Source organism: Bos javanicus, chromosome 11 (assembly GCF_032452875.1).
Source record: "Bos javanicus breed banteng chromosome 11, ARS-OSU_banteng_1.0, whole genome shotgun sequence".
In the NCBI taxonomy this organism is placed as follows: Eukaryota; Metazoa; Chordata; class Mammalia; order Artiodactyla; family Bovidae; genus Bos; species Bos javanicus.
In genome coordinates this window covers 10467259-10485176 of record NC_083878.1, presented here as the reverse complement: position 1 = coordinate 10485176, position 17918 = coordinate 10467259, and the positions used below count along the sequence as shown (strand labels likewise).

Sequence of the window (17918 nt, the reverse complement as noted above, 5' to 3'; positions counted from 1 at the left end):
AAGGGCTGGAACAAGTTCAGCTGCCATGGGTGAAAACTCACTGTGGTTGTTGACTTTGCTTGCAGGCTTTGTAGCCCCCTTAAATCAAGAATGTCTGTAACTGGGGCCTGGAAAGTATTCTTAGAGGTAGGTGGGCTCTATCAGAATTTTTAAAGTTCGTGTTTCCATTTTGAAGATAATCTTTAAAAGATTTATTTTATTAGCTATAAGGATAAAACATGTTATAATTCAAAATTCTAAGATATTTTATGGAAAAAAGCCTTAATGAATTAATATATTATTTCTCAAACTAGGATTTTTATGGTCCCTTGGGGCTCTACAAATATACAAAAGCACTTTCATGAGTCTACAATAAGTTATTTTCCCTTTAAAAGAAGTTCTTACTTTACCCAAGCTTGGAAGATGTGGCCTGAAACTTCCTGTCTTCCTATGCCTTCCCACTGTCTCCTCTGTTCCACAGCCATGCCATGTGCCATGCATGGGGACAGCAGGCTGAAGGGAATGGACTGAATGTGCAAATGTACCAAAGGATTCTCCTTTCTCTTCCCTTTGGTTTCCAGTTAAAACCAGTGTCCCCTTAACTCAACCAGAAACCACCCAAACAACACAAAATCCACCATTCATGACCACTTCTGTGAAGTACCATGTTGCATCAATATATACCATTTGCAGAGAGTACCAGCTCTAACCCACCTTCCTCTTTCCTGACTGAGGAAAGACCCAGCAGACTCCACTTTTAAAGGGTGACTCCATCCCTGAATGTTCTGGGGTGACAGGGAAATGCTCCAGAGAGTGAGTGAGAGGCATCCAGACCCAGCCTGGGGAGCAGGCCTCCCTATCAGGCTTGCCCTTCTTTGGGTCTCAGATATGCCAACTCCCAAATATGTATGTGTGTGCATGTTTGTGTGTATGTGTGTATCAGAGCTCATTTCTTACATTAGACACCGCCAAAGGACTCCCCGTTAACTCCTTTCCCACATAGGCACAGAAGAAGTCATAGGCCTTGGTAGACTTGGTGCCAATAACCGCAGTTGTTCAGGGCCGTGCTGGGATGGGGGTGACTCAAATGGTCTTTGCCAGAGTGTATGTCACTGTCTGCTACAGGAATGTTAAGAGGCTGCTACTGCCTGACATCCCTTTGAAGGTTCAGATGGTAAGATAACTCATTTTGCTTTGTTCAAGACCATGGAAATGTGTAGTAGAAATCAAGTAGATGCTATTTATTTCACAGATTTGGGATGTGCTGCAGGTGAAATCATATCCCTAGAACCAGGGAAGACACAAAAGGATAAAATGTCACAGCAGCTGTGCTCTAGTCTTTCCACTCCTCTCAAGATGGATATTTTTCTTTCCACAGAAAGGAACAAAAAACTGCTTTTTAACAAGCCCAGAACTGATTCCTGCAGCAGCAGAGGCATGCCTCAGGGGCTCTGCTGACCTGGGAGAAAGCCTCCAGGACTCTGGAAACTGCGGTGCAGAGCGTCCAGACAATTCCAGACCATTCCTTCAAGCTCAGGTGAAGAGAGAGGGTGGAGGTAATGCAACAAAGAATTCGATTTACTGAGCACAACACCTCTCACCAGTCATGTTTGTTATTGGTTCTTAGGGCGGCTGGAAATTTGCCCTTAGGAATTTAGAAACAGGAAATAATTCTGAGAATTAAACCATGAAATCAAGGTGGAATGTGCCAGAGCGGAGGTCTCAAAGTTACCAGAGATGACAGGGGCTCAGCCTGACTGAAGGGACTCTCTGAGCAGGGGCTGGTCTGCTGTGGCAGCAGAGCAGAGGGGCCTAAGAGGCCTGAGCCACGGGGGCATTCCTCACATTCTCCTGCGAGTCCCCCTCCCCTGCCCTGCCCTGCCCTGTCTGGACCCCCCAGCAGATGGTTCCCAGAATGTTCCCCAAACTCACGTGTCTTGCTGACACGGTCCACACTGCCGCACGCACTGGCCAGCCCCTGCTGCGGCTTGTCTGGCCGCAAGCCCCAGTGGGCCTTTTGCAGGCCTGGAAGCTGTCCCTTCTGGTCTCTTTTCCTGTGAGGGTAACTGGGAACGGAAAGCCCGATGTGAATGGAACGGCAGTCTGTGGGCACAGAATAAAAGAGAGGGTAGGCAGAGTGACTGAAAGCTGGCATTTCTCCTTAATATCCTCCAGTTACAAAGAGCTGAGGCCACCGGAAAAGATCAGAAGACATGGGATTCCTGGACGGGGCCACTGGGCTTGACCGAATTCCAATTCTGAACCAACTCAGCAGTTGCTGGAAGGGGGACCTTTGGGCCTATAGTTAGAATTCTTTCAGAATGAGCATAACTCCCATCTCCTCATTCTTGCTAGTCCAGAGCAGCAATAATTACATGTGATTTATGACACATGGGCCAGGAGAGAGGCCTTTAGCAGGTCACAGATTTAGTCCAAAATGCCAAGTCTCAGCTTTGATTGTTAATGGGAAAACCATATGCATTTCCATCAAGGCCGTTTTCACTAACAACCAAAGACCATGTGAACTACTACTTATCAGAGAAGCAAGTTATCAAGAATTTCTCAAAAATGATTTTCTAAGCTAGAATTTTCAAGAGCTAGCAAGGACCCTAATTCAGAATTCCACTAAGAAGCCACCACTAAATCTGTGGTCAAAGAGGCAACTGGAATCCTCTCAGCTCTCCAGAAAGACCTTCTACTATCAGTTTTTCATCTATATTGTCTTGAGTTGGTCAACAATTTTTAAAATAATTAATAGCTTTTTTTAATGTTTTTTTAATTTTTTTATTATAAATTAATTTATTTTAATTGGAGGCTAATTACTTTACAATATTGTATTGGTTTTGCCATACATCAACATGAATCTGCCACGGGTGAACATGTGTTCCTCATCCTGAGCCCCCCTCCCACCTGCCTCCCCATACCATCCCTCTGGGTCATCCCAGTGCACCAGCCCTGAGCATCTTGTATCCTGCATTGAACCTGGACTGGCAATTCATTTCACATATGATATTATACATGTTTCAATGCCATTCTCCCAAATCATCCCACCCTCGCCCTCTCCCACAGAGTCCAAAAGACTGTTCTATACATCTGTGTCTCTTTTGCTTCTTGCATACAGGATTATCATTACCATATTTCTAAATTCCATATATATGCATTAGTATACTGTATTGGTATTTTTCTTTCTGGCTTACTTCACTCTGTATAATACGCTCCAGTTTCATCCACCTCATTAGAACTGATTCAAATGTATTCTTTTTAATGGCTGAGTAATACTCCATTGTGTATATGTACCACAGCTTTCTTATCCATTCGTCTGCTGATGGACATCTAGGTTGCGTCCATGTCCTGGCTATTATAAACAGTGCTGCGATGAACATTGGGGTACACATGTCTCTTTCAATTCTGGTTTCCTTGGTGTGTATGCCCAGCAGTGGGATTGCTGGGTCATAAGGTAGTTCTATTTCCAGTTTTTTAAGGAATCTCCACACTGTTCTCCATAGTGGCTGTTCTAGTTTGCATTCCCACCAACAGGGTAAGAGGGTTCCCTTTTCTCTACATCCTCTCCAGCATTTATTGCTTGTAGACTTTTGGATCGCAGCCATTCTGACTGGCGTGAAATGGTACCTCATTGTGGTTTTGATTTACATTTCTCTGATAATGAGTGATGTTGAGCATCTTTTCATGTGTTTGTTAGCCATCTGTATGTCTTCTTTGGAGAAATGTCTGTTTAGTTCTTTGGCCCATTTTTTGCTTTTTAGTACAATTTAAAAATTTTAGTTGTTGGGCTTCCCTGGTGTCTCAGAGTGTAAAGCGTCTGCCCGCAATGCGGGAGACCCGGGTTCAATCCCTGGGTCGGGAAGATCTCCTGGAGAAGGAAATGGCAACCCACTCCAGTATTCTTCCCTGGAGAATCCCATGGATGGAGGAGCCTGGTAGACTACAGACCACAGGGTCGCAAAGAGTTGGACGTGACTGAGCAACTTCACTTTCACTTTCTCTTTAGTACAATTTTAGATTTACAGAATAATTGAGCAGATAGTACATTAAGTTCCGTGTACTTAAGTTCAACCATACTGCCACCTCCACAGTTTCCCCTATTATTATTTTTAAATTTGGATATGATTGACGTATAATATTATATTAAGGTGTATAATATAATGATTTGATATATGTACATCTGCAAAATGACAACCACAACAATAAGTTCAGTCAACATCCATCACCACACAAAGTTATGAATTTTTTTCTTGTGATAACTTTCAAAATTTAGTCTCTTAGCAACTTTCAAGCGTATAGTACGGTATTATTAACTACAGCCACCATAACTGTACATTACATTCAGATATCTTATAACTAAAAGTTTGTGCCTTTTAACCACCTTCACCCAATTCCCCACCTTCCACCCCCGGCCTCTGGCAATCACCAACCTGTTCTCTGTTTCTATGTCTGGATTTTTAGATTCAATTTGTAAGGGAAATCATAGAGTATTTGTCTCTCTGACTTTTTTCACATAGCATAATACTTTCAAGGTCCATTCACATTGCAAATGACAAGATTTCTTTTTTTTTAATAGCTGAATAATATTCATGTATATATCACATTTTCTTTAAACATTCAATTGCTGATGGACACAAGCTATTTCCATGTCTTGACTATTATAAATAATGCTGCAATGAACATGAGAGTACAGATACATTTTCAAGATAATGACTTCATTTCCTTTGAATATATATCCAGAAGTAGAATTGCTGGATCCTACAGTATTTCTGTTACTAATTTTTTGAGGAATCTCCACAGTGTCTGCACCAATTTGCATTCCCACTAATGATGCAAAATGGTTTCCTTTTCTCCATATCCTCGCCAGCATTTGTTATCCCTTGTCTTAGATGATGGCCATCCAACAGTTGGGAGGTGATATATCTTTGTGGTTTTAGTTTGCATTTCTCTGATGATTAATGATGCTGAGCACGTTTTCATGTACCTGTTGACCATTTGTATGTTTTCTTTGGAATGAATTCTATTCAGTTCTTCTTCCCATTAAAAAAAATTATTTATTTAGTTAGTTATTTTTGGCTGCACTGGGTCTTCATTGCTGCACACAGGCTTTCTCTGTGTGCAGTGAGCAGGGCTACTCTTCTCTGCAGTGTGTGGGCTTCTCATTGCAGTGGTTTCTCTTGTTGTGTAGTACAGGCTCAATAGTTGTGGAGCACAGGCTTAGTTGCTCCATGGCAACTTGGGATCTTCCTGGACCAGGGATCAAACCAGTACCCCCTGCATTGCAAGGCGGTCTCTTAACCACTGGACCACCGGGAAGTCCTTCTTCCCATTTTTTTAAAATGGAGTAGTCTTTTTTTTTTGGTAACTGAGTTTTATAAGATCTTTATATATTTTAGACTTAACCCTTTATCAGATTTATGATTTGCAAATATTTTCTCCTATTCCATAGGTTGACTTATTGTTTTGTTGACAGTTTCTTTTGCAGAAGCAATTTCAGCTTGATGTAGTTTAACTCATCTTTTATCCTGTTTCTTTTGCTTTTAATATCAAATTTAAAAAATCATCGCTGAAACTGATATCAAGGAGCTCACCCCTTATGTTTTCTTATAAGAATTTTATGGTTTCAGGTTCTACATTCAAGTCTTCAAGCCATTTTAAGTTGACTTTTCTGTATGTTGTAAGATAGGGGTCCCGTTCCATTCTTTGATGTGTAGCTGTTTAATTCTCCCAACATCATTTATTGAAGAGACTATCTTTCCCCATCATATATTTTGGCTCCTTTGTTGTAAATTAATTGACTAATATATGTGTGGGCTTATTTCCAGGCTCTCTATTGATCTTTATTGATCTATATGTCTGGTTTTATGCCAATATCATGTTGAATACTATAGCTTTGTAATATAGTTTGAAATCAGGAAGTGTGATCTTCAAGCTTTGCTCTTCTTGCTCAAGATTGTGTCGGTTATTCAAGGTCCTTTATAGTTTCATATGAATTTGTGGATTTTTTTTAATGTATATCTGTGGAGAAAAGTGTCGCTGAAATTTTGATTGGGATTCCATTGAATCTGTAGATTGCTTCGGGTAATATGGACATTTTAACAATAATAATTCTTCCAACCCATGAGCATGGAATATCTTTCCATGTATTTGTGTTGTCTTCAATTTCTTCCATCAGTGTTTTATAGTTTTCAGTGTACAGATCTTTAATCTCCTTGGTTAAATTCATTTCTAGGTTTTGACACAATTGTAAATTTTTTATTATTTTTTTTTACAATATTGTATTGGTTTTGCCATGTATCAAAATGGAAGTATTTTCTTAATTTCTCTTTCTGACAGTTCATTGCTAGTATAGAGAAATGCTACTGATTTTTTGTATATTGATTTTATATGCTGAAATCTTAATTTTTTTTAGTTCTAACAGTTTGGTAGAATTTGGGGGGTTTTCTATTTATAATATCATGCCATCTGTAAATAGAAAGAATTTTACTTCTCCCTTTAAAATTTTAAAATTTCTTCTTCTTATCTTTTCTTTCTCTTGCCTAATTGCTCTGGCTAGGACTTCCAGTACTATTTTGAATAAAAGTGGCAAGAGTGAGCATCTTTGTCTTATTCTTGATCTTAGAGGAAAAGTTTCAGCTTTGCTTCCCTGGTGGCTCAGACGGTAAAGCGTCTGCCTGCAATGTGGGAGACCTGGGTTCAATCCCTGGGTTAGGAATATCCTCTGGAGAAGGAAATGGCAACCCACTCCAGTACCCTTGCCTTGAAAATCCCATAGATGGAGGAGCCTGGTACGCTACAGTCCATGGGGTTGCAAAGAGTTGGACACGACTGAGAGGCTCCACTTTCCTTTCCTTTCCTTTCCTATGTTGTTAGCTATGGGCTTGTCATATGCGGCCTTTATTATACTGAGATACATTCCCTCTATAACCAGTTTGTTGAGTAATTTTTTTTAATCATGAATTGAGATGACCATATAATTTTTATTCTTCATTTCATTAATGTGGCATATCACATTGATTAATTTGTGATAAAAGTTTTCCCTAAGGCTGATCAGCAACTATTGATCATCATGACTATTTTTGAGGCCCAAGAAAGAAAACAAGAAAGGAAGAAAGTGAAGTCGCTCAGTTGTGTCTGACTCTTTGCAACCCCATGGACTGCAGCCTACCAGGCTCCTCTGTTCACGGGATTCTCCAGGCAAGAATACTGAAGTGGGTTGTCATTTCCTTCTCCAGGGTATCTTCCTGACCCAGGGATCGAACCTAGGTCACCCGCATTGCAGGCGGACGCTTTACACTCTGAGCCACCAGGGAAGCCCAACAATTAAAATTTGAAGGACTGTGGCAGACTGAGAAATTAGACTTTGTGTTCTTACATCAAGCTCTACATTAACTTTGTTTTTTTTTTCTGTTGTTGCTGTTTGTTAGTTTTTTTCTGGAGGAGAGGCTACCTCTTGATTCAAATTCCTGAAATTGACATACCAGATGCTTGGGCATCACTGACTGCACATGTCACAGTGAAACCACATGAAGCTGAACCTTGAAGAAGCGTGTCTAAACCTTTTAGAGACATGTTGGGGTCCATTCTGCTAAGCAGATTTTGTCTGTGCCTACTCTGGCAGGTGCATTCCTAGGTACTGGAGAGTAAGGTTACCTGGATGTTAGTGTTCAGATCTCTTTAGAATTCCAGCTCACCCCACCACATCCTTGCTTGCTCTTCTGGATCCTCAGTCTCCCTTGGGTTAATGGGGTTAATGAGAAATGTGAGGTAGACATTTTTATGAAGTGCAGCCTCACTTCCTAGTGAACCAGTATCAGAATGACTGATGCTTTTCCTTCCTTCTGTCCCCCACCCTAAGCCTGAGCAAAGCTAGAATTTGAGGTAAGCCACGAATACCAATATTTAGAGGTAAGCAGTTCTACTCTCGGAGAAGGCAATGGCACCCCACTCCAGTACTCTTGCCTGGAAAATCCCATGGACGGAGGAGCCTGGTAGGCTGCAGTCCATGGGGTTGCTAAAAGTTGAACAGGACTGAGCGACTTCACTTTCACTTTTCACTTTTATGCACTGGAGAAGGAAATGGCAACCCACTCCAGTGTTCTTGCCTGGAGAATCCCAGGGACGGGGGAGCCTGGTGGGCTGCCGTCTATGGGGTCACACAGAGTCGGACACGACTGAAGCGACTTAGCAGCAGCAGCAGCAGTTCTACTCTAGGTGGCGCTGATGATAAAGAACCCACCTGCCAACGCAGGACACAAAGAGACACAGGTTTGATCCCTGGGTTGGAAAGATCCCCTAGAGAAGGGAATGGCAACCCACTCCAGTATTCTTGCCTGGAGTATCCCATGGAGAGAGGAAACTGGTGGGCTATAGTCCAAAGGGTTGCACAGAGTCGGACACAACTGAAGTGACTTAGTAGGCAGGCAGGCAGTTCTGTTCTAAAGGTTTAGCATTCTTGATTCTTTCAATGATGAGATTGTATTCTCCACCCTGAGGCCAGGAATGGAGATAGGAAACAGCAGATGTATCAGAAAGGCCTTTACCCAGTGTTAGCTGGCCTGGGCGCTCCCTGGCTTGTTCTTCCCTTTCTGTATGACCTTGCACATCTGGGACTCAGTATTCTCACCGAAACTGCAGGAATAAAAATTCTTTCTCTACTAAATAGGCATGGTTTTTGAGAAGGCAGAATAGAATGGTGAATGGGAACATGATTATGAAAACTGCAAAGAGCACCCTTTTAAAAAATATCAGGGGAGATAGCTGTCAGGGACATATTTTGTTTTTGCCCTGGATCTAACTTGTCTTATTTTTTCTACTATAACCATCAGAGTGTGGCTGTTCAGCTGGTGAACTGTAGGGAATCACTAACCCACTCCAAAGCTTCTTTATTTGCTCATAGGACCTGTTCTCTCCCTGTGAACATCTTGTAGTTTGGCTCAGGACAGTGCCAGCTCCTCACCACATTCTTCTCCATCAACTGCAGCTCAAGGAGCATCAGTCTGGACAGGAAGATTGCTATCTCCTTCCAAAATGGTTGGGGTAGTGCCTCTTTATAAACTCTGTGGCTGCTTTTCTGTAGAATGTAGGATACTTAGGGTCTCTGGGTAAGAAATTCTGGAGCAACAAAAATATCACCACTCAATACCCTCTTTCACTGGTTTTAACTGAGCTGCTATTTTTAAAATCTATAAAATGTTGGTATTTGGCATTTCGTATGATTTGTAGAGCTTGTAAAATCGAGTTTGATTTTATATTGGGGAAGCTATGCCATAATCCTAGCAAAATCCAAGTTACCGGTCTCCAACCTGACCATATGGTCCCTGTAAGATATGGTTACAGCTAGTCCCACCATATCTAGAGTAGACACTATGGGTGGGTCAGGGGAAAGGGATCAGCTCTGTAGTTTCCCCCAACTGAAAGGGCTGTTATAAAGATATCCAAGGAAAGTCTAGACCCTCTGAGAACTTGCATCAATTCCTCACAGTGACCTTACTTACCTTCCTGATCCTGACATCGCCTCCTGTAGTCCAGCTTCCCTACCCCAGCCTCTTCCTCCTCCACCTTCATATCTATAAAGTAAAAGATGAACACAACCTCAAAATGTACACAACATAAAAAGGTGTAATTTCAAGGAGAAATGGTCAAATTCATACAATGGAAGACCTTAGAGCAGATGAAAAAAATTAAGAAAAAAAAAACATATAAACAAATTGAGGAACCTCAAATATATGTATGTTGGGGAAAGTGAAAGTGAAAGTCACTCAGTTGTGTCTGACTCTTTGTGACCCCATGGACTATACGGTCCATGGAATTCTCCAGGCCAAAATACTAGAGTGGGTAGCCTTTCCCTTCTCTAGGGGATCTTTTCAACCCAGGAATCGAACCAGGGTCTCCTGCATTGCAGGCAGATTCTTTACTAACTGAGCTACCAGGGAAGCCATATGTTAGGAAATATTCCATTTGTACTTGAAAAAAGAGGTGTGCTTTTTTAAGTACATATGGAATATTTACAAAGAGCACACAAAGAGAGCACATAAACTAGGTCTTGGGAAAGACCTTTACTAAAGACCTCCTTTAGTAAATTTTAAAGAATCTGTATCATACTTATATAGTATTAATAAGGTAACAAAAACAACCCCCAAAAAACTATACATATTATCTGTGGATTCTGCATTCATGAGTTCCACAAATCATGAATTTGAATCTGTCATGCACTAGCAACTATTTACATAACATTTACATTGTATGTATAATTTTTTACTTAGTATTTACATTGTTAGATATTATAAGTAATCTAGAGATGATTTAAAGCATATAGGAAAATGGTTTATATACAAATACTATGTTATTTCATATAAGGTACTTAAGCATCACAGATTTTGGTATGGAGGAGGTGAGCCTAAAACAAGTCCTCCACAGATACCAAAGAATGATTGTATATATAAACAAACATTTATTTATAAACATATATATAATAAATGTATTATACATACATATATGTGGAAACTAAAATAATCTTTAATGATGGATTTTATAGAAAATCACAATGGAAATTATTTCATATTTAGAAGTGAACAATTACAACTTGAAACTTGTGGGGTATAATATTCTTAGAGTGAGAAAGAAGGAAGAAAGGAAAGAAAGAGGGAGAGAGCAGAGTAGAAGGAAAATAAATATGATAAGCATTTAACCAAAGAACCTACAAAAAGAATAAGATAGAAAAAAAAGCAGAATGTTAATATAAAAGATGAAAGCAAAAATTATGAAATAGAAAACAAGCATAGAGATGGTTAATAAATCTGAAGGCAATTATTTGAAAAGATTATTAAAATAGGCAAATCATGCAAGACTAATCAAGAAGAATATTCATAAGTAAACATAATTTGGAATGAAAAAAGGATGTAACTACAACTATAGTAGAGAATTTAAAAATTATAAGTGAATGCCTTGAAAAATTTCATGCCAATATATTTAACTTAGATAATAATAGCAACTACTGTTACAATATGCTAGGCACTGTTTTAAATGCTCTGCTCTGCACATATGAATTACTTGAATCTTCGCTATGAAATAAGTAACATTATTATTCCCATTTTACAGATGAGTAAACTGAGGCACAGAGAGCTCTATTGACTGCTTAAATGGGGGAACAGGGATTCAAACCCAGACTGTCTGAAACAGTTTCTGGAACTACACACAAGCTCTTAGACACAAGGCTAATAAATAGATACTTGATTAGAAAAATAATGGAAATAATCAAATAACTTTAAAGAATTAGAAAACCTGAATTAACCAGTAACCATTAATTGAAAGTGCTTCTCTGGTGGCTCAGTGGTAAAGAATCTGCCTGCCAATGCAGGAGATGAGTTTGATCCTTGGTTGGAAAGATTCCCTGGAGAAGGAAATGGCTACCCACTCCAGTATTCTTGCCTGCGAAATCCCATGGACAGAGGAGTCTGGCAGGGTATAGTCTAAGGGGTCATAAAAGAATCAGACATGATTTAGTAACTAAACAACAACAACACTAATTGAAATGGTTATGCTGCCTTTTGAAAAGCATTATTGAAAGCTTTGTAGGTACAAAAGGATCATCATATTATTTTTTCTATTTAAATAATTTTATCTCTTATTTTTTCTATTTTTATTGTTTGAAAATGTTCTATAATTAGAAGAAAAATAAACACCAGAAGAAGACAGGTTTTTTTGTAATGCTTTACCTGAACCATCAAGTATTACATAGTCTTTAACTTATACAAAATTGTTCTCAAAGTAGGGAAAGGGGAGCTGGAGGCAGTCAATATATCTGAAGACCAGGATAAAGGATGCGGCTGAAAACAGGAAGCTTGGTTGAAAATCTTTATAAGGACTAAGTTAAATCCTCGGATCTCTCCCCTAAGTTCAGTCTTCTAGAATGGTTCCCCTACCCCAGAAGATGGAAAGGTTAGCTCAGAAGGCCCTTGAATAACTGAGAGCAAGAAGGAGTGATTTCACTGGGGGTAAAAAAGGATTTACTTAAAGATCATTAGCCACTCAGCCCTCTGAATATTTGACTCCTAGAACACTAATGAAGATTACACACTCCAGAGAGGAGGTTGGAGGACTTAAAAGATTCTGCCATTCTGAAGATCTCCTACAATATGGTAAGCCCCCAGTTGCCACCCAATTGCCCATCTTTAGTCTATCATTCAAGAACTTCAGGCTGTCAAACATCTGTTTAGCTGCTCTACTCCAAATTATGATGGCCAGCTGAATCACCAGAATGACACAGACCAAAACAAACAGGAAAAGAAAAGGTCCGAGTTAATAGGAACACTGCAAGCAGCCAAAGAACCATTAAAAAACCATACAATTAACATATTCAAGTGGACTAGAGAAAAACATCATATCCATGACAAAATGAAAAGCAGAATGCAACAAACCTGGAACCTTAAAAGAATAAGAAAGCAGCAGTACCGGGAGGAACAGGTATATCTTAGGTCGGGCTCTGGACACAATGCCTCCAAGGGAATCCTTGCCTGCGTGCATGCTCAGTCACTTCAGTAGTGTCCGACTCTCTGAGACCCCATGGACCATGGCCTGCCAGGCTCCTCCATCCATGGGATTCTCCAGACAAGAATACTGGAGTGGGTTGCCATTTCCTTCTCCAGTGATAAGTATGAAGTAAGTGAAATGAGGGAAGTAAAGTCACTCAGTAGTGTCCAACTCTTTGCAACCCCATGGACTGTAGTCCACCAGGCTCCCCTGTCCATGGGATTTTCCAGGCAAGAGTACTGGAGTGGGTTGCCATTGCCTTCTCCAAGGGAATCCTTAGAACAATCAATACTCTGGATGTGTTTGAATATTTTGAGAGGATACCAAGGTTCTATCAAGAATAAAGAGTTGTAGAAAGGAAAAGCAATCATGGTACATTATGCAAGTCAGTATTTATACAATCATAATTGCTGGGAGCCAGCATGGGAGTCCCCACCCACGACAAGGTCATGTGGGAGAGTTCTGGTGGGCAAGCCAGAACTCAAGGGGTGCCCCTCTGGGCCTGCCTGAGCATCTACCCCAAAACCAGAGTCTGTCTGTTTTACTATTTCACGACTTTCACCAACTCTTCTGACATTAATGGGGGGCTATCCCTGACCACCTTTCTCTGTAAGAAAATCAACTTAAAACTCTAGTTAATAAGTCTCCTGAGCATAATAGGAGTGTTTCAATTCAAACCCCTCTGATGACTTTCTAGCTTGCCTGACAGGTTTGTTCAGATTCACAGCCTCCCAACCACGACAGGCATGGGAAGCTTAAGATATTCTAACAATGCAGAGCTTCTCAGAGTTAAAATTGTTAAAATAGAACTAGTAGAGGATTTCTTTGTTGAGCTAATGCTTGCTGCCAAGTTTCCATATCCCTTACCTACTGTGTCCCTGGGAGTGTATTGATTAATATAGTTGGTGTATAGAAATGTAAGTAGTAGCTTTAATGTTTGTAACCTTGGACCCTTGAGTTAATTCTTTTCTTGTTATAGCCCACCACTTTTGCCTAGGTGTGCAACTAGGCACACTAGGAATGCAACTTTATCTAATGCTTTTGGAGGGTGGCATCTGACTTTAGAATAATCACCTTTAGAGAAAAATAAGTTTTCTGAAGAAAGGGTCATAAAATGTTAACAGGCCTCCTGACCAGAAGATGATGTAAATCACCTAAAACTTTTGCATATGATAAGTTTGCAGAAAGAAAGCCTGGCTTCGATAAGGATCAAGGACTGCTGACCTTGCATGACTCTACCCGCCCCCCCAACATTATCCTCTATGCACAACTTAAGATATAAAAACTACTTTGGAAAATAAAGTGCGGGCCTTGCTCACCGAAGCTTGGTCTCCCCATGTCGTTCTTTCTCTTTCCTTTTCCTATTCAGGCTGATTCCATGGAGCGCAGGGGCTCTCTGCATTCACTTTCCTGCCTGGGCTTCTAAGACCCACTCGAGAAGGTGCCTAAGGTGGGGCACCTTCCACGATTCGAGAGGGCGCCTGCGGCCTATGTGAACAGAGCAAGTCCCGTGCTGGGGCTTTATTGGCTTTCTGCGTAAACCAAGGAATATCAGCCTCTTTTCTCTCCTCTGTTTTCTTAACTGCAAAATTCTTTCCTTATCTCTTTCTCTATTTCTCTCAGTCGCCAATGCCGTCCTCCCTGAGGGAATCCCTGGATCCAACCGGGGCTGGACCCCGGTACATAATAAATAAAAATATGTGTTAATTTTACCAAAAATTATAAGCAGAGTTGGTTTTCCACTAATGTGTACTGGTAGGTCCTATAGGTTTGTGGTTTTTTGAAAGTTGATATCTTCCTCCTCAGGCATAGCTGAGGAGTAAAGAGAAGCTGAGTAACAAATCTTCTTTCCCACAAAGAATGCCTCCAGTCACAAAAGGGAAAGGTCATGTGACCTAGGTTGGCCAATTAAATGCTTCCCAGTCCCCAGTCACAGACATTGATTCAGAGATGACCCCATGCTCAAATTTGGGCCAATCAGAATTCTTCCCAGGACACTTCCACTTGAGCCATCCAAAAACACTGCCTTGTTCTGATTCTGGCATTGTGAAGCTGATGAACTTGAGGGCTAATCCCACCTAACCTGTGGAGGAATACATGGAAGGAAAGTAGAGAAACAATTCTGATGACACTATAACTCCCTTGTTTTTGTTGCTGTTGTTGTTCACTCAGTCATGTCCGACTCTTTGAGACCCCATGGACTGCAGCACACCAGGCTTCCCTGTCCTTCAGCATCTCCCAGAGCTTGCTGGGACTCATGTCCATTGAGTCAGTGATGCCATCCAACCATCTCATCCTCTGTCATCCCCTTCTTCTGCCTTTAATTATCAGGGTCTTTTCTGATGAATCGGCTCCTCGCATCAGGTGGCCAAAGTATTAGAGCTTCAGCTTTAGCATCAGTCCTCTAATAAATATTCAGGATTGATTTCCTTTAGGTTTGACTGGATTGATCTTGCAGTCCAAGGGACTCTCTCAAGAGTCTTCTCCAACACCACAGCTCAAAAGCATCAATTTGTCAGCATTCAGCCTTCTTTATGGTTCAACTCACACATCCATACCTGACTACTGGAAAAACCATAGCTTTGACCAGATCAACCTTTGTTGAAAAGTGATGTTCCTGCTTTTTAATATGCTGTGTAGGTTTATCATAGCTTTTCTTCCAAGGAGCAAGTGTCTTTTAAATTCGTGGCTGCAGGCACCATCTGCAGTGATTTTGGAGCCCAAGAAAATAAAGTCTGTCACTGTTTCCATTGTTTCCCCATCATTTGCCATGAAGTGGTGGGACTGGATACCATGATCTTCATTTTATGAATATTGAGTTTTAAGCCTACTTTTTCACTCTCCTTTTTCACCTTCATCAAAAGGCTCTTTAGTTCTTCTTTGCCTTCTGCTGTGAGGGTGGTGTCATCTGCATATCTGAGGTTATTGATATTTCTTCCAGCAATCTTGACTCCAGTTTGTGTTTCATCCAACCCGGCAATTTGCATGATGTATTCTGCATATAAGTTAAATAAGTAGGGTGATAATATACAGCCCTGATGTACTCCTTTCCCGGTTTTGCCTATTTTCACTGTCAAGATAGTGGAGTAGAAGGATATGCATTCATCCTCTCCAGCGAGAACACCAAAATTGCAACTAGCTGCTGAAAACCATCAACATAAGAATGTTCAATCCCACCAAAAAAAGATGCCCCATGTCCAAGGGCAAATGAAACGCCACAACAAGACTGTAGGAGGGGTGCAGTCACATTTAAAATCAAATCTCAGACCTACCAGAGACACTTGCAGGGTACAAGCAAAACCTTGTGTGCACCAGAATTGAGGGAAAGGAGCAGTGACCCTCACAAGAGATTAAGCCAGACCTGCCTGTGAGTGTTTGAGTGTCTCCTCTGTAGGCATGGATCAGCAGTGATCTGCCACACGGATAGGGGCTCTGGCTGCAGCAGACCTGGGAGACAAGGCGTGTGGCATAAGTCCTCTTGGAGGAGATCACCATTAGTGTCACTGCCTGGAGCCAGCATGGGAGTCCCCACCCATGACAAGGTCATGTGGGAGAGTTCTGGTGGGCAAGGCGAGCCAGAACTCGAGGGGTGCCCCTCTGGGCCTGCCTGAGCATCTACTCCAAATCCTGAGCCTGTCTGTTTTACTGCTTCATGACTTTCACCAACTCCTCGGACAGTCATGAGGGGCTATCCCCAACCATTTTTATCTGTAAGAAAAGCAACTCTAGTTAGTAAGTCTCCAGGGTATTATAAAGTGTGTTCCAATTGTGTTTCCCTCAGAAAGCCTTCTAACCTGCCTAACAGGTTTCCGGACTCTTGCAGCTATATGCATGTGATTGTTTACGGCCTCCCAGCCATATGAGGCACAAGGAGCCTTAGTTATTCTAACAATGCAGAGCCTCTCGGGGAGTTAGAAAACTGTTAAAATAGAACTGATAGAAGATTTCTTTGTTGAGTTAATGCCTGCTGCCAAGTTTCCATATTTCTTACCCACTGTGTTCCTGGGAGTGTATTGATTACTATAGTTGATATATAAGAAATATAAGTAGAAGCTTTAATGTTAATAATAACCCTAGACCCCTAAGCTAATAAATTCTTCCCTTGATTACCCCCACGACACTCTTGCCCTATAGGAATGCAACCCTGTCTAGTGCTTTCGGGGAGTGGTACTAAACTCTAAGAAAAGTCACCTTTGGAGAAAATAAGTTTTTCTGGTTGACTAATTCTTATCAGAAGAAAAATGTTAGCAGGTCTCCTGACCAGAAGATGATGTAAATCACCCAAAGCCTTCGTATTTGCGATAATGATTAAGGTCTGCTGACCTTACATGACTTTGCATCCCCCATTATCTTCTTTGTACAACTTGAGGTATAAAAGCCACTGGTAGAAATAAAGCTACGGACCCTGCTCACTAAGCTCGGTCTCCTTATGTCGTTCTTTCTCGTCTCCTTTTCTTTCCTTTTGTCTCTACTCTTTCTTCAGGCCAAAGTAATTGGAGCGTGGGGGTATATTGATTTCCCACGTAAACCAATTATAATTAGGCCTCTGATTCTCTCCACTGACACTATCCCTTTAAATCGCCGACGCCGTCATCCTGAGGGAATCCCTGGATCCAACCGGGGCTGGACCCCGGTACGTCACCATAGGGCTGCCAAGCAGACGACCCACAAACTGGAGAACAATTATAGCAAAGAATTTCTCACACTGTTGCAAAAGTTCTAGGGCCTACAACAGATTTCCCAACCTGCAGGTCCGGTAAAAGTACTCAACGCTCCCCCCACCGCGCCCCGCCCCCTCCCAGGGAAACAGACTCTGGGAAGGCACAACGAAACCTTGTTTGCACCAGGACCCAGGAGCAGTAACCCCACAAGAGACTGAGCCAGACTTGCCTGTGAGTGTCCAGGAGTCTCCGGTGGAGGTGTGGGTTGACAGTGGCCTGCCACAGTGTTGGGGCACTGACTACAACAGTCCTGGGAGCTGTATGCAGGCATAAGTCCTTTTGAAGGAGGTTGCCATTACCCCACCATAGTTTGACCTCAGGCCAAACTACAGGGAGAGAATACAGCCCCACCAATCAGCAGAATATTAGACTAAAGATTTACTGAGTATGGCCCTGCCCACCAGAGCAAGACCCAGTTTTACCCACAGCCTCTTCCTCCCACCTACCCACTTCCTCCCCAGTTCCTCCCACCAGGAAGTTTCCACAAGCCTCTTATCCTCATCCATCAGAGGGTAGACAGAATGAAAGCCACAATCACAGAAAACTAACCAAACTGATCACATGGATCACAACCTTGTCTAACTCAATGAAACTATGAGCCATGCTGTGTAGGGCCACAAAAGATGGCCACAAGTCATGGTGGAGAGATCTGACAAAACGTGCTCCACTGGAGAAGAGATTGGC

General features: G+C 41.6%; 1 protein-coding gene across 2 annotated transcripts in view; it reads right to left on the bottom strand.

Annotated features, from left to right (window-relative positions):
• SLC4A5 (solute carrier family 4 member 5) overlaps positions 1–17918 on the bottom strand; it is a 138809-nt gene that overhangs the window by 93342 nt on the left and 27549 nt on the right. For both annotated transcript variants that reach the window (XM_061431876.1, XM_061431877.1), the window contains exons 2-3: positions 9480–9551; positions 1912–2082 (exon numbers count right to left, since the gene is read on the bottom strand). In XM_061431876.1, the coding sequence (XP_061287860.1) occupies positions 1912–2082; positions 9480–9549 (241 nt within the window). In that variant the 5' untranslated portion in view covers positions 9550–9551. The remainder of the gene's footprint in view (positions 1–1911; positions 2083–9479; positions 9552–17918) is intronic.